At 41.3% G+C, this 23,073-nt stretch overlaps 1 protein-coding gene and 1 pseudogene across 6 annotated transcripts in view; one reads left to right on the plus strand and one right to left on the minus strand.

Annotated features, from left to right (window-relative positions):
* PHACTR4 (phosphatase and actin regulator 4) overlaps positions 1 to 23,073 on the minus strand; it is a 109,346-nt gene that overhangs the window by 72,975 nt on the left and 13,298 nt on the right. For 3 of the 6 annotated variants that reach the window (XM_027518779.1, XM_027518763.1, XM_027518744.1), the window contains exon 2: positions 11,019 to 11,072. Coding sequence is in view for 4 of the 6 variants with exons in the window: in XM_027518763.1 (XP_027374564.1) it covers positions 11,019 to 11,034 (16 nt within the window). In the remaining 2 variants the exon portion in view is untranslated. Of the gene's footprint in view, positions 1 to 11,018; positions 11,073 to 13,009; positions 13,115 to 23,073 lie in introns of those variants that run through there. The other 3 variants (XM_027518770.1, XM_027518754.1, XM_027518788.1) reach the window with 2 other exon arrangements.
* LOC113878009 lies at positions 19,103 to 22,076 on the plus strand (annotated as a pseudogene).

Genomic DNA, 23,073 nt, shown 5'->3' on the forward strand with positions numbered 1-23,073 from the left:
TCAACATTCAGAAAACGAAGATCATGGCATCTGATCCCATCACTTTGTGGGAAGTAGATGGGGAAACAGTGGAAGCAGTGTCAGGCTTTATTTTTTTGGGCTCCAAAATCACTGCAGATGGTGATTGCAGCCATGAAATTAAAAGATGCTTACTCCTTGGAAGGAAAGTTATGACCAACCTAGATAACATAGTAAAAACCAGGGACATTATTTTGCCAACAAAGGTCCGTCTAGTCAAGGCTATGGGTTTTCCCAGTGGTCATGTATGGATGTGAGAGTTGGACTGTGAAGAAAGCTGAGTGCTGAAGAATTGATGCTTTTGAACTGTGGTGTTGGAGAAGACTCTTGAGAGTCTCTTGGACTGCAAGGAGATCCAACCAGTCCATTCTAAAGGAGATCAGTCCTGAGTGTTCATTGGAAGGACTGATGCTGAAGTTGAAACTCCAATACTTTGGCCACCTCATGCAAAGAGTTGACTCATTGGAAAAGACTCTGATGCTAGGAGGGATTGGGGGCAGGAGGAGAAGGGGATGACAGAGGATGAGATGGCTGGATGGCATCACCGACTCGATGGACATGGGTTTGGGTGAACTCCGGGAGTTGGTGATGGACAGGGAGGCCTGGCATGCTGCAGTTCATGGGGTCGCAAAGAGTCAGACATGACTGAGCGAATGAACTGAACTGAATGTTACCGATTTTAAAATCAATTGAGTAAAAAAAAGAAAGAAAAAAATTGAGTAAAAAATGTGCTTGCTATTTTTTTTTAATTTTATTTTTTTATTTAGCTGTGCCAGGTCTTAGTTGCCGTGTGTAGGAGCTTTCACTGCAGCATGTGGGATCTAGGTCCCCAACCAGGGATCGAACCTGGGCCCCCTGCATTGGGAGCATGGAGTCTTTTTTTTTTTTTTGATAATACATTTTTTTTCAATTTTATTTATTTGATTTTTTTTTCTAATTTTATTTTACTGGGTATATGATCTATCTTTTTCTCTACTGTGGTTGATATAGCATTATAACTGTCTGCTTCTCCAAAATATGAATGAAATTGTCCATAAAACCCACTGTGTTTTACCTTTTTTATCATGCCTATTAGTCTATATGGGATTTTCATATATTGAGTCACTTTGGCAAACTGTATTTCCCTAGAAAATTACCTATTTCATCAGGAATTTATTAAGAAAGGTGTCAAAGTATTCAGGGGACAATGAAGAGTATTTTCAACTTCATACCATATCTAAAAGTTAACTCAAAAAGAACCACTGCCCTAAATGTAAAACCCAAAACTGCAAAACATTTTGAAGGAAAAACAAAAATACCTTTCTAATCTTGAGTTAAATAAAGATTTCTTAGAAGACAAGGAACAGTAACCTTAAAAAGAAAAAACAAAAAAAAAACTGGACTTCATCAAAGTAAAACATCTGCTAATAAGAGAAACCACAGGCTGGGAAAAGACATTTGTAATAATACATAAAGAATTTATATGTGAGCCATGTAAAAAACATTCACAACTCAAAAAAATAAGCCAATTGTTAAAAAGACCAAGATTTGAACAGATATTTCATCAAAGAAAAGATATGAATGGCAAATAAACATATGTAAAATTACTCAATATTATTACTCATGAGGGAACTGCATATTAAAATCACAATGAGATACCGCCATATACCTATTAATTATTAGACTGGCCAAAATCCAGAACACGGACAGCACCAAATGCTGGTGAAGGTATGGAGCAACAGGAACTCATTCACTGCTGATGGGAATGCCAAATGGGACAGCCACTCAGGAAGAGAATATGGGGTATTATATTTATGTATTTTGGTTGTGCTGGATCTTTGTTGCTGTGCACAGGCTTTCTCTAGTTTCGGCGACCACAGGCTACTCGCTAATTGCAGTGCACAGGCTACTCGCTAATTGCAGTGCACAGGCTTCTCATAGTGCTGGCTTCTCTTACTGAGGGACACAGGCTCTACAGTGCGGGGGCTTCAGCAGTTGTGACACACCGGTGTAGTTACCCCATGGCACATGGAATCTTCTCGGACCAGGGATTGAACCCATGTCCTCTGCATTGGCAGGTGGATTCTTTACCACTGGCCTACCATGGAAGTCCTGGGAGTTTCTTTAAAAAACTAAACATACTCTTATACATTTAAGTATGGTACCCCTTGGTATTTACCCAAATAACTGAAAACATATGTCCATACAAAACCTACACACAGATGTTTATACCAATTTTATTCATAACTGCCATAACCGGAAGCAAACTGATGCTCTTCAGTAGGTAAAAGGATAAATAAATCACAATACATCCAAACAAAGGATTATTTTTTAGTGCTAAAAGGGAAAGAGCTATCAAGTCACAAAAAGACATTGGAGGAGCCATAAATGCATACCACTAAATGACAGAAGTCAATCTGAAAAAACCATATGAAAAAGCTACTATATGATTCCAATGTTGTTACATTCTGGAAAAGGTATGAAAGGAATGAACTACTGATACAAGCAACAATATCTATGAATCTTGACAGCTTTATGCCAAGCGGAAACACCAGACAAAGGCTACTATTGTATAATTCTGATTATAAAAGGTAAGCAGGGGACTTTTGGCAATGAAGGAAATACTTTACATCTTGATTGTGGTGGTAGTTACACGATTTTATGTTTGTCAAACAGCACTATTACATACTTTAAAAGGTAATTTTACTGCATATAAAATTTATTCTCTTTCTTTTATATATCTTAATTTTTAACAGAGAAATATAAAGAAAGAACTAAAATGCCAATAACCCTTCAATCCAGATAAAATCCTTTTCTACGTTAAAAAACAAAATACATTTGCAAACCATACAGGAATATACAAAATATTAACTGAAAACCATCCATCCTTCCTATCCTCCCCCACCTTTTTTTTGCCACGCTACACAGTCTGGGGGATCTTAGTGCCCTGATCAGGGACTGAACTCCAGCCCAAGGTAGTGAAAGCTCTGAGTCTTAACCACTGGACACTGGGGAATTCCCACGATCCCTCCCTTTTAATTTTCATTCTTATAATCATTGCCTATGTAGTGTCCAAGACACACTGATAAAGTGCTCAGTATGCAGAAATAAATTCAGATGGAAAATCACCTACACATTTAGTCCACCTATTACACTTTCTGTAATTTTCTAGGGAGTAAGCAGTGGCCAGAAGTGATGAAAAGTGGTGAGAGGATATGGGAGATGGTCCAGAAAGTCAGCATCACTACTTTTCGGCTGGCCTTACTACAGAGATGGCTCTTTTTCTACTGACAGAAAAAATAGGGCATCTGTGTTATTAACATCCATAGTGTTCTACTTCAAACTTAGGTTCTACGTACTCTATTTCCCTTAAGTTCATCAATTCTATTTCATGCTGAAAATTTAAAACCACTATAAGAAATACAGATGAATACTATTGAGCAGTGGGATAGAACAGTAAAAGATCTTGCCCTCCATAAGTTTATACTCTTATCAGGAAATAATATGACAGAAGATACTTAATTTTATAATAATGCTATATTAAATTTCTACTGAACACGACAGGAGGGAGAAAAATAGAATTAATGTCATTTTTGGCATTGTTTCATTCCAGAGGCATTTACCTCCTACACCTTAAGAATCTCAAAACTAATTAAGTTTGTATTTTATCCTTCATTCTTAAAGAGAAGGGAGGAAAGGACTGTGTTATTAGCACATTTTGAGCTTCAAGTGGTAACAACATGATATCACAAAAAATTTTCCCATGAACTGAAGTGAAATGCATTAGTCTTGAGCATGGCTCCTCAACAAATGTCCTTGAAAGGTTAGGAAAACCCCCTTTAAAACATAGTAATAATTTATAAATTCAGATTTAGAATAGGAATAATTGACTTTAAGTTTGTTTAGGATATGGTTTCTGTTTTCTGCTTCAAAAAACTGAGTCTCATATTTCCTATATGATACAAATTCTAATCAAAAGGAGCTATTACCTTGTAAATCTGTTCAATCTGTTCCCTGAATACCATGCATATGAATGAAAGCTTTTGAAACTAGCTTTAAACTCAGGCTTCACACCAACAATTTTTCTCATTAAATAATTATTTCATCAAACACCACCAAAAACTTTTTTCAACGAACTGTGCTCACTTCTGTGGAAGAGAGGGTATACAGAAACTTAATGAAGTTGTTAGAAAATTTAAAACATTTTGAGAAGTCAATTTAGTATACACAGATCCTTTCCTCCTCCTGGGTCTGCTATTAGAAGAATGACTGCTAACCCACAAACATTTGCGAAGGGAGGAGAAAGAAAGCAGAAGCAGAAAAAAAGAAGCTTTTTAAAAAGCAGTGGGTAGAAGCATCCCATTAGCTCAAACTGTACACATATCTTCTTTGGGCTCTTCTTTCCCCCAGCACTTATGTACAGTGTAGCCCTTACTTTAAAAAAAAAAAACCACTAGTAGCTTAAACCAATGTAAGCTGACAGTTAATACTCTCACTGTACTCCACCACAGGTCCCTTTGAAAGAAAAGGGACTAACATAAGGAGATTTATGGTAAAAGCTGTTTGATTCCTTTATCACCTTCCCCATTCCATGATCCTGAATGTCTGTCTCATATGAATTCTGGCAGAACTCTGGCAACTTGTTCTCTGGAAGGGATAAAACTAAATGGTCTCTGGACTGGGGGACTCAATAGATGATGGGAACAGAGCATGGAAAACTGAGGGCAATTGAGCGAACATAATGAATACTGATTGCAGCAACCCCCCCAGTCACCCCTCACCATCCAGTGCTGAGAAGACTCCACCCTCTGAACTGATAAAAAGAGATATTCCTCAATAATCAACTGAGCTAGATAGCTTAGCTGGTAAAGAATCCACCTGCAACGCAGGAGATCCTAGTTGGATTCCTGAGTAGGTTAGATCCCCTGGAGAAGGGAAAGGTTACCCACTCCAGTATTCTGGCCTGGAGAATTCCATGGACTGTATAGTCCATGGGGTTGCAAAAGTTGGACACAACTGAGTGACTTTCATTTTCATTTTCACTTTCCTCAACAATAGGGACAAGAAGCTCACCCTACAGTAAGGCCCAAAGGTGACCAGCCTATGCACTTAGAGCTAATTTAAAGCTCACTGACCACTCTTAATCATAAGCTCAGCTAATTATTACTAGACTTCAGAAGAAAACTCCACATGAGATCAAAACAAAAGAAAGCAACTTTGGAGGAAAAGAACCTATGCAGGGCAAAGTAAATCTGTTGAAAATAATAAAGAATATTGTGACAGAAATATTCAGAGCATAAAAGAAATCTCCTAGAAAAAGAAAAATTTAATAGAATATAAAGATGAAGAAATCTTTCAAGAGCTAGAGAAAAAAAGACATGAAAATTAGAGAACTATTTCATGAGGTCCATCACCGAGTAGTTATTGGCAATCAAGAAAGAGGAAGACATGGGATTTAGGAAACAAAAGAGTCAATACAGGAGAGAAACAGAGTTCCCAGGTGAATAAGGATACCCCAGGATGACAGCTGCGTACCACACACAGGGACACATGTCCATATTGGAGCAGTGTGCCCCAACAGACATACTGAAGGCTGTCATACCAAGATCTCTGCTGCCATTTATTCTCTTTTTTAAGGAAGATAATGCTCAGGTGAGCTGGTCTTGACTACATGCTGGTGAATTTCTTCTCAAAATACTGAGCTTCCTGATGAAATCAGAAGACTCATTTCATCCTACAGAAGTGTTCTTTAACCTATTCCTAAAAGCTGCAGGTCGTAGAAGGAAATGGCAACCCAGTATTCTTGCCTGGAGAATCCCAGGGATGGAGGAGCCTGGTGGGCTGCTGTCTATGGGATCGACAGAGTCAGACATGACTGAAGCGACTTAGCAGCAGCAGCACCAAAAGCTGCAAGCAGGTCATGATCAACTTAGGAGAGACCACAGAGTTGCTCATTCCCTTTGACCATTATTCTTCTGCCAAGTGTCCAAGACTGAAGCCTTGCCCAAAACAATTTCCAGGACTAAGTCTTGACTCTGTCCATGACTTCCACAGAAGGAATGCTGTGAAAATTAGGAATCTGAAGCAAGTGTGGCCCACTGATGCCTGGGGTGTCCCCAAGATCCTTTTAGGACCCAAGAGGTACAATGATCTACTTAACAATAGTAAAGAATGAGGTGCATTTTTCACTGTGCTGACACTTGTACTGAGGGTACAAAAGCAATGGCAAGCAAAACTGCTGGTACCTTCACCAGATCAAGGCAGTGGCGCCAAACTGCAGCAGGACGCATAATCTTCACCACTGTACGGTTATAGTTAAAAATAATGAAAATTTAAGAAATAAAATTCTTGATAATTTGTAAAAACTATTATTAGTTTTAATAAATCTCAAGTCTTCTATATGTCTTTTTACAGCTTTGCATGATGAAATGATAAATACAATGGTCACCTTCACAAAAGGCACTTGTATAATTGAATTGCAAGCCAAACTAGTCATTTTTTTTCATGAAATACCATTTTTATTGGAAAGATTACATGAAAAACTATGTTGTTCAAGCTTAGACGTTGCACAGATATTTTCTTAAAAAGGAATGGAATCTGTCACTCTAAGTAAAACTGACAGTACTTGTTGCCAGTGAGGTACACCAAGCTTTCAAGAGAAAATTTGAATTTTGGAAAACGTACCTATTACAGTGAGCTTGCCAACTTCCCAATACCTAAAGACTTTGCACTGAGACCAGTGGTGGTATTAACAAATGTAATTTTAAAATATAATAAACTGTGTAAACATCTGTCCATGTAAGTAACAAATGTCCTAGAGGCCTTAGGTCTGTCCCACTAAATCTCTCACTTTAATTTTCAGAATGCAACAAATGATTCTTTTTCAATGTATCTACATAACTGTTAGTTAATCTAACTGTAACAAAATTCTCAACCATCTTCTAAAGGCTCCATCTTCTTAGAAACAAACTCATTTTGCATTCAGAATTCTTATTCTTTGTCAATGGCACTGAGTAGACCGTAACCAGTAAACCAAATTCTTATCATACATACATTTTGTGAGCAATTAAAAAAACCCTACAAACTATTTTATAAAAATAAGCTCAAGGATATACTGTACAATGCAGGGAATATAACCAAATTAAATTTAAAAAATAAAAAAATAGAAGGGGAAAAAAATCCTCTCACTAGCACAGAAGACAAACCTTTTCTCATATTAGTGATCAAAAGCACATATTAATTTATATTTCAACTGAGTAGTAGCCAAGTATAACTTTCATAGCAACTTCCCCTTTGGAATTCTCTAGTAAATTTAACGGAGAAGGCAATGGCACCCCACTCCAGTACTCTTGCCTGGAAAATCCCATGGACGGAGGAGCCTGGTAGGCTGCAGTCCACGGGGTCGCGAAGAGTCGGACACAACTGAGCGACTTCCCTTTCACTTTTCACTTTCGTGCATTGAAGAAGGAAATGGCAGCCCACTCCAGTGTTCTTGCCTGGAGAATCCCAGGGACAGGGGGGCCTGGTGGGCTGCTGTCTATGGGGTCACACAGAGTCAGACACGACTGAAGCAACTTAACTTAGCAGCAGCAGCAGCAGTAAATTTAAGTTATTGTTGTTTAGTCGCTAAGCCATGTCTGACTCTTTTGTGACCTCCATGGACTATAGGCTCCTCTCTTGAGGGGATTTCCCTGGCAAGAATACTGGAGTGGATTGCCATTTCCTTCGCCAGGGCATCTTCCTGACCCAGGGATCGAACCTGTGTCTCCTGCATTGGCAGGCAGAGTCTTTACCGCTAAGTCACCAAGGGAGCCCAAATTTAAGTTACATTTAATTTTAAGTTGAATTTAATTAGTTTAATAGTAAGTTTACTGAGATTAAAGTCTATTTACGATATGCTTAAATTAGGTGAGGTAAAGAGGTCACTCAAGGGGAAAAAAAATATTCCCCATAAAAGCCTTTGGAATTGTCCTATGTTACACTAGTTTATCATATGGACATGTTCTTTAGGATTTGTCACCAGGCAACTATTAATATATCAACTCAATTTACCGAATTGTTCATAAATAACGCCCCAGAAGCTACAAATTTATGAAAAAGTACTAACTGCCCTCTACTGTTCAAACTAAGAATTTCACTGATGAGCTACATGTAATGTACACTTCAGAGTGAAAAAAAGCCAAAGTCCTAAAGAAGCCATTTAGGATCATTAAAATCAGAGGAGAAATTCTGATCTGACAAGGTTTAAAACAGCAGTCTTCTCAAAACAAGACAACAGCTATTAATCTCAGCGGTCTGATTACTTAATTGTACCAGGAGCCCAAAGAGCCTAATTTCAGTCATCTATGGTAACTGTGGGCTTCCCTGGTGGCCCAGCGGTAAAGAATCCACCTGCCAATGCAGAGGGTGCAGGGTCGGGAAGAGCCCCTGGAGAAGGAAACGGCAACCCACTCCAGTATTCTCAACAGGGAAATCCCATGGACAGAGGAGCCCACAGCCCATGGGGCTGCAAAAGAGTCGGACACAACAGTGAAGTTTTGCTTCACTGTGTGTGAATAGAATAGAAACTATTCTATTCTGGAACACTTTAACTATACTATTTCAAGTTATGGGCTTCCCAGATGGTGCTAGTGGTAAAGAATCCGCCTGCCAATGCAGGAGACATAAGAGATGCAGGTTCAATCCCTGGGTTCGGAAGATGCCCGGGAGGAGGACATGGCATCCCAGTCTGGAATTCCTGCCTGGAGAATTCCCATGGAGAGAGGAGCCTGCTGGGTAACAGTCCATGGGCTGAAAAGAGTCGGACACGACTGAAGTTAACTGAGCACGCACGTCAAAAATTACACTGTCATAAAATGAGATTCAGATTTTTCCCATGTGGTGAAGAATCACAAAATGTTCAAATCAAAACCTGCCTCTAGCAGGCTGAGGTTAATCAAGGAAAACTGTCTCTGGTTGCTTTTTTTCTGCTGATGAGTGTTTTATTTTTATTTCTTTCTTCTTATTTATCTTTGGGTGTACCGGCTCTTAGTTGCAGTTCTCAGGCTTCTGGTTGTGGTGGGCAGGCTCCTCTCCGGTTGTGGCGTGTGGGCTCCAGTGCGCGAGGGCCCAGAAGCTGCAGTGTGCAGGCTTGGTTGTAAGCTTCCAGGCACATAGGATCTTAGTTCCCAAGGACCAGGGATCAAATCCAAGTCCCCTGCATTGGAAGCCGGATTCTTAACCACTGGACTACCAGTGGTGCATATTTTAAGTAGAAAGTACTTCCTAACTAGTCTTCCCAGTGTATAGTTTGGATTTGGTTTTTTTTTCTTTTTTAGCTGTTATACTTTTAATGGAGTGAGGTATAATATTCATCAATGTGCAAGAATGTTTTACATACTCATTAGCATAATGATTAATGTAAATTTAGGGATATACAATGTGTTAAACCCCAAAAACTGTATCTGCACTCTAACTACTGAGCCCGTGCACCACAAGTAAGATCCGACTTGCTCACCGCAACTAAGACCCAATGCAGGCAAATAAATAAATAAATATTTTAAAATTAAATACATAAAACTACAAAGTTGCCTGCAACCTAAGATAATGGAAAGGCTCCTTTTAAAGTTTTTACCCATCATCTTTACTTTTAAAGTTCTCAACGGTATCTGGGAGAAGTAAAAAAGAATAGAAGGCTCATTTCAGCTATGCCTCAAGAATTCTAATGAAGCTGTATGGCAATGACACTGGAACTATGACGTTTCCCCCAAAGGGCTTTCTAGATGACCACATCACAAACTTCTGAAAGTATTTCCAGTAACATGTAGGCAAGCTGAGTGGCTTAATATTTAAAAGCCTGGAAAACAGCTAAGGTGTCTCATCCTAGAGAATTATAAAGCATGGTAGTAATACCATTTCTCTCCTACAGAGACACTTTTTAAAGCATGGAGGTAACCTTAAGGATACTAAACAGACATCAATAGTTTTCATAAAGCTTCAATAAACACCCTAAGGCACAAATGTTCAAAATGATCCACTAATTATCCCAGACAGTACCTCTCTTTGTTTTCAATAGGAAAACAGGGTTGAGTACACAGTGACTGACATTTTAGTCAAAAAGGTAAATATAAAACCTTTGTGTATCTAGATTTATACTCTCTTAGGTGGTGCCAGTGGTAAAGAATCCACCTTGCAATGCAGGAAACTTAAAAGACGCGGGTTTGATCCCTGGGTGGGGAAGATCCCCTGGAGAAGGGCATGGCAACCCACTCCAGTATTCTTGCCTACAGAATCCTACAGACAGAGGAACCTGGAGGGCTACAGTCCATAGAATTGCAAAGAGTTGGATATGACTGAAGTGACTTGGCTAGTCACTAATTGCTAGTTACAGAATTTAAAACTTATTTTAACTTGTCAAATGGTTCTTTGCTTTATTTGAAGTAACTAACATTCTAGGGCACCTAGATCTCAAAGTCTGAGTGCCTCACAGCAATGTCAGAATTATTTTTTATAATACAAAAATGTTATATGCCTTTTCACTCTCATTAGCTCCAAACTGTACAGTCAGTTCTCCAAACTCTGCCGGGTATGTGACAACAAAATAAATTAAATGCAGGAAGCCAATACATGAATTCAGCTGTCTTCTATTAAACTAGACACTAAAGAGATTTGCAAAAATATAAAACAATGCCACTCTTCTTGTTAATCTTTTTTATTTGGGGAGTTATTTTTCATTAAAATTTTTTATTTATGTAACATATGAATGGTTTATTAATATTTTTAAATGAATTAATATTCTAAAAACATCTCCATTTTAATTTTAATATAGTAAATATAAATAGATATGTTATACAAACAAAACTCTTTGGGGCCCTTAATTATACATAAGAGTATAAACAGATGCTGAGGTCAAAAAGTTTGAGCACTGATAGAGAGTTTAGCACAATAAACATGAAAAAAAGTCATTTTATTCTCAAAGCTTTAATGGAGGTAAGGATAAAACACAAATATCATTTACTAAGAAAAATGCAGGTGATACTTACCAAATGGATCTTCCATGCCACTATTAACCAGTTTAGGAAGGTGACAAACAGTTTCTAAAGAGAGAAAAAGGCAAATGATATACTTAAAACATAATATCCATCACCTTTTATATTCCTTAAAAAATAAACCCAATTAAGTTACATTGATTATAGTTTAAACTGGGATTTAGTTTAAGGGAGTTGAGATACATACACATAAAAATACCATAAAACATTCAAGGCTAATTTTCATTTAAAAATATACAACATCCTCAGTTTCCTCAAATAAGTTCCCTTTCTAATCTCCATCCTGAATATTACCAGAGCGTAAGGGAAAAAGGCAAGTTAAGAAAAAATTTTTAGGAAGGGGGACAAAGAGAAAAAGGGAGGGGTGAGGAGGGGGAGAAGGAAGAGAGGGAGGAATAGAGAGCAGCGGGAAAAGGCCAAGTTTCTTTTTAAAAATTATTTAATTTTTGGCTGCTTCATGGGTTTCTCTTTGGTTGCACTGTGCAGGCTTCTCACCACGGTGGCTTCTCTTGTAGCAGAGCACAGGCTTTAGAGCATGGGCTCAGTAGTTGTGATGCACAAGCTTAGTACCCTCGCGGCATATGGAATCCTCCCAGCCCAGGGATCAAACCCCCGTCCCCTGCACTTGCAGGCAGACTCTCAACCACTCCACAACCAGGAAGTCCAAAAGTGAAGCGTTTATGCAAAAAACAAACAAATAAACCCCACAAAACTCACATAAATATCTGGGAAAGAATATGAGGATATCATAGACTGAAGGAATTGGTTTTGCCTGAAGAAAGTAGAAAGTAGTTTAGTAAGTTAAGAATGCTCAAATGTGAAAACAAAACAAAAAAAGTTTTGAAAAAAGTTGAGTAAGTATAGATATTCAACATCCCTCACCCTTAATCAAAACAAGGACCGAATCTGCTCAATCTTGCTTTTTATCTCTTTCATAGCTTTGATCCCAAGAGTACTTATTGGTTAACAATTTGAATACTAGACTTCAATCTATAGTCTGCTTTTAAGTGAATACAACTAACAGTTGGGGCCAGCAGTGATCTGAGAAAATTAGGAGTGTGACAGGGTTTTGGAGTTGAATCACTCACAGACTAGCTGGCACTGAGGACTACTCAGTGGTAGGTGGAACAGAAATAATCCCTTGCACAAGGTGCTGGTCCAGTTAAACTTTCACTAGTGGTGAACAGTGATGATCTATCTGTGGACAGAATGCTCTAGTTGATTGGATTTATGAGACACCTGAAGAGTAAGGGGGAAATAATAATTATAATGACAATGTAATTGAATTGCTGACAAAGATCCCTCTAGTCAAAGCTATGGTTTTTCCAATAATCATGTACGGATGTGAGAGTTGGACCATAAAGAAAGCTGAACACCAAAGACTTAATGCTTTTGAACTGTGGTGTTGGAGAAGACTCTTGAGAGTCCCTTGGACTGCAAGGAGATCAAACCAGTCAATCCTAAAGGAAATCAACCCCGAATATTCATTGGAAGGACTGATGCTGAAGCTCCAATACTTCAGCCACCTGATGCAAAGAACTGACTCATTTGAAAAGACCCTGATGCTGGGAAAGACTGAAGGCAGGAAGAGAAGGGGATAACAGAGGATGAGGTGGTTGGATGGCATCACCAACCACCATCATCAGGTGGTTGATGGACATGAGCTTAAACAAGCTCCGGGAGTTGGTGATGGACAGGGAGACCTGGTGTGCTGCAGGCCATGGGGTCACAAAGATTGGACATGACTGAGCAACTAACTGCACTGAACTAAATTGATGGCTATTGCTAAACTCTACTGATCCTCTCGGAGAAGGTGATGGCACCCCACTCCAGTACTCTTGCCTGGAAAATCCCATGGACAGAGAAGCCTGGTAGGCTGCAGTCCATGGGGTCGCTAAGAGTTGGATACAACTGAGCAACTTCACTTTCACTTTTCACGTTCATGCATTGGAGAAGGAAATGGCAACCCACTCCAGTGTTCTTGCCTGGAGAATCCCAGGAACGGGGAGCCTGGTGGGCTTCCGTCTATGGGGTCACACAGAGTCAGACACGACTGAAGTAACTTAGCAGCAGTAGCAGCAACTGATGCTCTAGAAAAAGACAACAAAAAGCTGAGTGATTAACAGTGAATTGAAAGTCAACTATGGGGAATTTGCTGGTGGTCTAGCTCAGCTGATAAAGAATCTGCCTGCAATGCGGGAGACCTGGGTTCAATCCCTGGGTTGGGAAGATCGCTGGAGAAAGGAATGACTACCCATTCCAGTGTTCTGACCTGAGAATTCCACGGACAGAGGAGCCTGACAGGCTATAGTCCATGGGGTCACAAAGAGTCGGACACGACTGAGCGACTTTCACTTTCCAGCACGGCCTTGGTTCAAGTCCTGGTTGGAGAGCTAAACTCCCATAAGTCCTGTTCAGTTCAATTCAGTTCAGTCGCTCAGTCGTGTCCAACTCTTTGCGACCCCATGAATCATGGCACGCCAGGCCTCCCTGTCCATCATCAACTCCCGGAGTTTACCAAAGTCCTGTGGTGTTCCTTAAATAAAGAAATAAGTAAGTAAAAAGAAATAAGAAAATCAAATATGAAGGCCACAGGACCTTTTACAAAGAAGCTCTTTAATTTACAAAGAAGCTCTTTTCTGTGGCAGCAGCAGGAGAGAAGAAGCTAGAAACCAGGCCCAGGAGTTAATCAACTGGTGCTGTGTAGCCCAGCAGCACAGAAGGTTAACTCTCGGCCAAGGGAGGTATGCTATGCCAATATCAGGGTCCTGACTGGGAAAGAATGAGACTCTTAACACACGAGATGGAGATAGTGGAGTTGATGCCCCTCCAAAATTTTGAATGTGAAAGTGTCCCCTGAAACAACAAAAGGGGCCCATCATCCCTATATGATCTGGCGCTCTCCGCTCACCTGAAGATAACGCAGAGACCTTCCCACCCTGCCCAGTAAACAACGTCTCCTCAGCACCTGCCACCCCCATGCCTCCTAGGTAGGAGGCCTTTAACTTATAGTAGGTCACAACATAACCCGGTGCAGATGTGCTATGCCTCATAAGGTCTGAAAGGAACTACAACCCAAGGGCGATGCAAGACTTAGCCAGCATGTACCCAACAGGGGCCAAGTGAGAGTGAATGTGAATTCTGAGGGGGCTTGAATGTGAGAACCAGAACATAAGGTTCCTGATCACTCTCCAAAGATAGAAGATCTAACACCCTGGCAAAAATCTCAGAATATGGTATGAACTTACCACTAGGATGGTTCCTAAAAGCTGGAAAAGCCATGGCCCATGATAAATAGCAATGCCAAAACTGCACAGGCAGACAGGGGAGGAAGGGATTAAAAGGCTCACATAATGAAGCCGGCTTGCTGAAATGGTCAGAAAATCCATCCAAGTATTATGTTACTTGAAGTTTCAAAGCTGTCCTCCCTAAGAGTTTGGTATAAAACTAATGCCACTGATAGCAATGGTGATGACATGATCCTAAAACAAAGGAGACCAGGCCATGGTACTTAATGTTTGAAGATGGACACAATTACTATAAGGATCACCAAAGTCAGGGTGGCAGTCAAAGGGATCTGACTCACAGACTTATGGAGATAGTTAATAAAGCCTGACATCACTAGAAGCAAAATAGACTAGCAGTTAATAAAAGCACTTCTCTATCTGTCGCATCAAAAGAAATCAGGGATGGAAGATCAGGATGCTGAGGGCAGTTGCCTCAATTAAAAAAAGAAAAATCAGAATCAGTGCCCTATTGCTGAACCTGAACCAGTTTCGGATTCTGACCCCTATGACTGAAGCAGGCCAGGTACCCAAGAGAAAAGAACTTGTAACACCAAAGCAAGTATAAAAATTCCCTAAGAAACCTATGGCCTAAGAGTAGTGTTAGTCGCTCAGTTGTGTCCAACTCTTTGTGACCCCACAGATTGTAGCCCGTCAGGCTCCTCTGTCCATGGGATTCTCCAGGCAAGAATACTGGAGGCGGTTGCCATTCCCTTCTCCAACGGCCTAAGAGACCCATATGCTATAGGTCTCATGGACTCCACTAAGAAGGTTTCTGCATTTGAAGTTTAACGCTCTGCAGTCTCCAGTATTGTGGCCTCAAGAATTCCATGGACTGTATAGTCCGTGGGGTTGCAAAGAGTCAGACATGACTGAGTGACTTCAGATCTTCCCTGTAGCTCAGATGATAAGGAATCTGCCTGCAATGCAGGAGACCCAGGTTTGATCCCTGAGTTGGGAAGATGCTCTGGAGAAGGGAATGGCTTGCCTGGAGAATCTCATGAACAGAGCAGCCTGCTGGGCTACAGTCCATGGGGTCTCAAAGAGTTGGACACGACTGAGCGACTAACACACTTTGTCACTATCTTAAAATCCTTAATAATTTTATCTCTGAATTTCAGTTCCATAGTGAAATCTGATAGTGAAAATGAAGCATGTGCTTGAAGCCTCAGTTCACACTCAGTCCACCTCTTCCTTTCTTTCCAGGAGGGGTCTCTTGGCCCCTCCCTCTGGCCCCACCTGGCCATCCTTTCCCTGCTCAGGCTAGGAGTGCTATGGCACTTCTGATGGGCAGTTTCTCTTGACCATTCTCAATCCAGGAGTACCCAGCACACAAATAATGCTGTCAGCTCTGTCTATGGTGGTTTACTCAGGCAATTGTAAACTGCATAAACAGGAATGCTAACTTTCTAAGGGAAGGTTGACATCAACATCTGGAGTCTGGAAGTATCATGCACTTAGGAGGACCAGGAAATAAACGAGTCCTGCCTAAGATCCAGTTCACCATGAACCCGCTGGGTGTGTGGACCTCCTGGTGGTCATTTCCCTGGACCCCAAATGTATACTAAAATAGACACGCTTGGAAATTAGTTAGTCCTTGGCCTAAGGGATAAGAGTTATTATACTGGGAAAGGCCAAGTGGAAGAAAGTCTCTAAAAGTGGGTGCCCCATCCCACTTTCCAAGATAATACATACAAAAGAAGACAATATTGTATTCTAGGCGCAAGGGAGGGGAGATGACAGATATTAGTGCTGTACTCCTACAGGATGCAGGATTTACCATGTGGGTTCTGCAGGAACCAGACACATCCTGCAGGAAGGTAGGAGATTATCACAAAATCTAATAGCAGCCACAACTGCAGCTGCCATGCCAGATGCGGTATCATTGCTAGAGCCGATTAACAGCCACAAGCAAAGTAAGCAGACAAACATGGAAGGATTAACTCTTTTTCTCTTACTCCTCCCAAGGAAGCAGGATCAAAAACAATTCACGTGGAATGGATTACACCATACTTTTCCAGGACTATGTCAATTTTGCCACCATCTCATATAGTCCAGTCCTATGACAATATGGACTTCCTGAAAAATATCACACTGACCTACTATATTAATGGTGGTGGTAGTTTAGTTGCTAAGTTGTGCCCGACTCTAAGTTGTGCGACCCCATGGATTGTAGCCCATCAGGCTCCTCTGTCCATGGGATTTCCCAGGCAAAAATACTGGAATGGGTTGCTATTTCCTTCTCCAGGTGATTTTCTTAACCGAGGGGTCAAACCTATGTCTCCTGCATTGGCAGGTGAATTCTTTACCTGCTGAGTCGATCAGCACAGAATGAGCTCTCAATGCATGAGAAGCTGTGTCCAGGCTGGGTGAGGTGGGGGCAGGGACTAGCAAAGCTGAGGCCCAGCCCTGCCTTCAGAATCCAGTTGTTCTGCAGGAGAGTTTATTAATCAGCAGATATAGAACACCTGATGATGTGATACCAAGTTGACCATTCATCCACAATCACCCACCATGACCTAGATTCTATGGGATATACCAAGTCGTAAGGTTGGTTGGGTCCAGCAATAATCCAGCCTTTAGGTGAAGGTGATACATCCAGTATCAAGCGCAAGTAGGACCAGAAGTCATGCGCATGAGCAGACAGCCCAAACCCTCGTATCATCTACCACTGCTGCAAAGTGCCCCTGCCTTAATATATACCTTTGGCCACTGAGGGGGCCCTCATAGCCAGCTGACAAAGGAAAAGTTCTCCCCTTCTTCACAGATGGCTGTAACAGAGTCTAAGTCAAAACTGGACAGTGGCTGCACTACAGTCTCATCAGGACATGGCACTGAAAGGCAGTGCCCAATGGGCAGAGCTTTAGACAGCAGCTTTGCCAACAAAGGTCCATCTAGTCAAGGCTATGGTTTTTCCAGTGGTCATGTATGGATGTGAGAGTTGGACTATAAAGAAAGCTGAGCGTCAAAGAATTGATGCTTTTGAACTGTGTTGTTGAGAGTCCCTTGGACTGCAAGGAGATCCAACCAGTCCATCCTAAAGGAGATCAGTCCTAGGTGTTCATTGGAAGGACTGATGTTGAAGCTGAAACTCCAATACTCTGGCTACCTGATGCGAAGAGCTGACTCATTTGAAAAGACCCTGATGCTGGGAAAGATTGAGGGCAGGAGGAGAAGGGGACGACAGAGGATGAGATGGTTGGATGGCATCACCGACTCGACAGACATGGGTTTGGGTGAACTCCAGGAGTTGGTGATGGACAGGGAGGCCTGGCATGCTGCAGTGCATGGGGTCGCAAAGAGTCGGACACGACTGAGTGACTGAACTGAACTCTGGAAGAAACAGGGATATTTTCTGGGTGTACCTTTGCCTTTCCTCCAGTGAACAGTATGTGAGAGTTACTGAAATGTTTAATGTACCAGTAAGCATCATCCCAAGGCTTCCTAGGCTCAGTGGTAAAGAATCCATCTGCCAGGACAGGAGACATGGATTTGATCCCTGGCTGGGGAAGATCCTGAGGAGTAGGAAATGGCAACCCACTCCAGTATTCTTGCCTGGGAAATCCTAAGGACAGAGGAGCCTGGCGGGCTACAGTCCATGGGGTCGTAAAGAGTTGGACACGAATGAATGACTGAGCAAACAAGCATCAACTCACATAACATCATTTCATGACAAGGGGCCCACTCTGTAGTAGAGTAAGTGCAAGAAGGGATGGGATTTACTGGTTTATCACGTACAACATCTAGAAGCTGCTAACCTAAAAGAGTATTGGAATGGTCTGATGAAACCACAGCTGAAGCACCAACTCAATAAGATATTTTATGACAGAAGAATATGATCTTCCAGGGTATAATATATACACCAAATCAAAGACCTTCATATGTTACTATATTTTCAAAACAGGGAAAATAGATGGATGTGGGAAATGGTGGGGGGGGGGGGGGGGGGGTGGGCAGTGGCTGAAATACCATACCTTGTTTATTATCAAACCCCAAGACCTACCTGGGATCCCTGAAACTCTGAGTTCTGCAGAGTTAAAGATCTAGGTCATCAAAAAAAGGAATACTTCCACAGGAGACAAAAAGAGTCCCAAGAGGCTATAAGCTATGGCTACTGCCTGGGCATTGTGGAGTCCTTGCATCCAGGGATCACCAGGCAAGAAGAGGAACTACCATCTTGGCAGGGGTAACTAAACCTCCTTATCAGAAAGAAGGTTGCCATTCCACACCACAAAGGAGACAGTGAACGTATATTTAGAATCCAGATGATCCACTTGGGTGCCTGCTAGTATTCCTTTCCCAATTCTGATAGTATGGTAAAGAGACAAGCTGGAAAACTAATCTGAGAAAAGCATGTATGTAACCAATGGTTCAGATTCCTCAGGAATGAGGGTTTGGGTCCTACCACCAAGTAAAGTCATTGAGACTGGCAGAGATGATAGCTGAGGGCAAGGGGAATCCGAAATGGAGAGTGGAAGGAAGTAAAAATTACCAGTTGTAACCCTGAGACAGTTGCAGCAGCAGGAGATAAAGTACTAACCTTTCTATTCTCAGTATTCCCCAGGAAGAGAGGCCCTCTAGCTACACTCCCAACATATACAAAGTAGATGAGATGAAAGAAAATGAAAACACAAAATACCAAAACTTACGGGATTCACCTAGAGAGAGCAGTGTTGCGTTTGTGTGCTCAGTTGTTCAGTGCTTAGAGGGATATTTATAGCTGTAGGAAGAAAAACAAAATAAAACAAAAGGAAGGAAATAATAAGAATTACAGTGGAAATCAATGAAATAGAAAATACAAAAATTAGCTCAAAATAGGACTTCCCTGGTGGTCCAGTGGCTAAGACTCCAAGCTCCCAATGCCAGGAACCTGGGTTCGACTCCTGATCACAGAATTAGATCCCACATGCCACAACTAAAGATCCCATATACTGCAGGAGAGATCAAAGATCACGCATGACACAACTAGGACTGGGCACGGCCCAAAAAATAAACAAAACAGAAAAACTGAGCTGTGCCTATATACAGTAGGTACTTAATAACTGTTGAGCTAAGCAAGTGACTATTAAGAGCCAATTACATGCTAAGTACCACACCAGATAGTATGCAAAGAAGAGTAAGTTTATGGTCCTTAATCTTAAAAGCAATACCAATAGAGAAAAACAGATGGTCAGATTAAGGAGAAGGTATTAATACAATATATGTGTAATAATGGAAATACAGATAGTGAAGAACAGAGTCTTCCCTTTCTAACCAGATGAGAAATAGGGCTGTACTTCTACATAATGCTAAAGCTCATCTCACTCCTTGATTTTAGTTCCAAAACTCAAGGCAGATTTTAGCTGGCAAGAGGTCAAACTTGATCAAAATGAGTAGTATCTAAAAATATTATCAAGATGATGAAACCACTATATATTAGCAGAGAAGGGACAATTTAAAATATTATTTCCAGAACCATGCGGGTCGCCATGGCGGAGCTGCAGCAGCCCCGGGTGCAGGAGGCGGTGGACTCCATGGTGAAGAGTCTGGAGAGAGAGAATATCCGGAAGATGCAGGGCCTTATGTTCCGGTGCAGCACCGCCTGTTGTGAGGAAAGCCAGGCATCCATGCAGCAAGTGCACCAGTGCATTGAGCGCTGCCATGCACCTCTGGCTCAAGCCCAGGCCCCGGTGACCAGCGAGTTGGAGAAGTTCCAGGACCGCCTGGCCCGGTGCACCATGTACTGCAATGACAAGGCCAAAGATTCAATAGATGCAGGGAGTAAAGAGCTTCACGTGAAGCAGCAGCAGGAGACCTGCGTGACCAAGTGTGTGGATGACCACATGAACCTCATCCCAACCATGACCAGGAAGATGAAGGAGTCTCTCTCTTCCATTGGGAAACAGCTGTCTGCTAGTGGCCATCAGGGCTGAGGGTAGGAATCAATTTAAAAAGAGGAATGGGGATTCGGGTCTTTTAAGGAGAGTTGATGAATGAGGAAATTAAGAATGGCAGCAAGTCTAAGGCCTCTGTTTCTTTCCTCTGGATGCTGGTTCCTTTGTGTTTCGATCCTAGAGAGTGAAATGGAAAAAAAAAAGGTGCTAAAATTTGGGTCACAGATAGCACAGGTTTGTTTTAGCCTGAATTTCATGTGGAAAATACTTCTCCTGCCAATAGGGAGTCTCCCTTCTACCAAACCAGGGCCCTCCAAGGTACCAGATCCTCTTACTGCACAGATACCAAGAGGCTGGCAGGTTCGCGTAACCAGCTTGTGGTCTAGTGGAGTATGAAAGGAGGTGTTCTATTTGGTGTCTACCTGCTGTTTACCAGAAGGATCACTACAACATTTTCCACAAACTAATAAAATCCATGCAGTCACTAATGCAGAAGGGGGCAGTGGTCTTCCAGGGGTTTGTTTTGCTTGTTTTTCTTTTATAGACAAGGGCATGACGTTAAAATGTAAAGTTGGGAGAGGCAGTTTGGATAAAAACATTGAAAGGGTCCCTGCAGGTACTCATTTCTGACCATCAAGATGTGGATGTGTGTTTCTTAAAATTCTCACACATTACATCATTCGGTTGGGAGACCCTGCAAAAATGTAAGAAGCGACCTCACACTGGTAAGGGAAGCAGGTGCTCTCCCTCTCACTGGCAGCCCTGGTGGGCCCTGAGGCCACCTGCGGCAAAGTCAGCCAAGCGGCCAGACAATCTTACAGTGACACTCGGCCTTGAAGGGAAACGGGATTTTGGCAGTATAATATGCTCATATTCAGGAATGAACAGTGAAAGAGGAACTATTAGCTAGTTAATTAAGAGGGTTGTGAAGGACGGGCTTTGGAAAAATCTGTTTGTCATGAAACAGAATGAAAGCCTAAACCCAGTGTTGCTTACTGTGCCCCCTGAAATAACAGAGCTTTGTTGAGACAATCCCCTGGCAACAAAAAAAGTCAAGGGAGGAAAAGTAAGCAACTCAGGGATGAACTGTGGCTCCTTCAGAACGTTAAAGGGACTACCGTCCATTACCAAATACCACTTTTGCCAGGGCCTTTGCTACATGCGTTGTTCTTGCCCCAGTTCTGGCCCCTTATCATTTTGATAAGGACCTTGTCTTTTTACTGACTTACTACTTGAAATGATAATATTGTCTGTTTGCTGTTTCAAGACTGTGATATATTTTTCTAGTGGTTTGGTTTTCGAAATAAATAAGACTTAATTTTCTTCCCAAAAAAATAAATTAAATATTATTTCCATTTATTTCTTGGACTTTACTGAAAAGCAAACCATTAGAGGAATAAACAAGATTACGAAACAGTGGTCTTTTCATGAAGATGGCGCCGAAGCCAAAGCAAAGGCTTTGAAGGCCAAGAGAGCCAATGTCCAAAGGTGTCCACAGCCACACACACACACAAAAGATCCAGACCAGAACACTGCGGCTCAGGAGGCAGCCCAAATATCCCCGGAAGAGCGCCCCTAGGAGAGAGCAAACTTGACCACTATGCCGTCATCAAATTCCCCCTCACTACCGAGTCAGCCATGAAGAAATAGAAGACAACAACACACTGGTGTTTGCTGTGGATGTCAGGGCCAACAAGCACCAAACTAAACAGCTGCGAGAAGCTCTATGACACCGACGTAGGTAAAGTCAGTACCCTGATCAGGCCTGATGGAGAGAAGAAGGCAAATGTTCAATTGGCTCCTGACTATGATGCTTTGGATGGTGCCTATGAAACTGGGCTCATCTATCTAAACTGAGTCCAACTGGCTAATTCCAAATATAAAAGTTTTCACCATAAAAAAAAGAAACAGTGTATCAACTGCTCTTCTAGAGTGGTCTACAATTGTTCAGACAGATGCTACTACTTAACACAAGGAGTTAACACTGTAATCTACATGTACCTTTACAATCCGACACCACAGAATCTACCCTTTTGATTGGAAAACTTTTCGTTTCTTAGAATTACTTTCTTTGCTATTTCTCAATTATTCTTGTTAATACTACATAAAAATTTGGTAGCTACAAATAGTCAGTTCATAAGAACTTCACTTGTTTTTGCTTTTTTGGGAAAATGGAACATTATAAAGAGATACAGATAAATTAAAAATGTAAATAGGACTTTGCAGAAATAAAAAATACTGAAAATTTTAAAATAGAGATTAACAATCACATTCTCAGTAAAACAATTTCACAAATGTCTTTTAATTTAGAAAGATGGTAACGATAGCCCTAAAAAAAAAAAAAAAAAAAGGTCTGTTCAGGGACTTCCCTGGAAGTCCAGTGGTTAAGAATCTGCCTTGCAATGCAGGGGGCTTAGGTTCAATCCCTGGTCGGGGAACTTCCACATGTCCCATGGTGTGGCCAAGAAAAAAAAAGATCCCACATGCCTTGGAGCAACTAAGCCTGCACAGCACAGCCAGAGAGTCCATGAGCCACAACTAAAGATTCCACTTGCTGCAACTAGGACCCAACGCAGTTAAATAAAATAAGTATTAAAAAAAGAATAAAATCAGAAGGTCTGTTTAGTAAAAGTTACACTTGCAAAAAGATTACTTAATTTTAAACACATATAATGAACATCTAACATTAACTAAGGGTAAAGACAAAAATGAAACTAATTTTCCATTTCAAGAAAAACTGTGACCTCCTCCTCCTGGTTAAACAGTCCTCTGTTACACTAAGCAGCATGAATCAGCTTTGAAATAGAGGTGCGGCCTACTGATAAGCAAAAGTACTCTCAGGAAATATATTAGTGAGTTATAAAGGACAGGCCTCATCAAAGGCAATTCATC

The sequence above is a fragment of the Bos indicus x Bos taurus genome, chromosome 2 (assembly GCF_003369695.1).
Source record: "Bos indicus x Bos taurus breed Angus x Brahman F1 hybrid chromosome 2, Bos_hybrid_MaternalHap_v2.0, whole genome shotgun sequence".
Classification (NCBI taxonomy): Eukaryota; Metazoa; Chordata; class Mammalia; order Artiodactyla; family Bovidae; genus Bos; species Bos indicus x Bos taurus.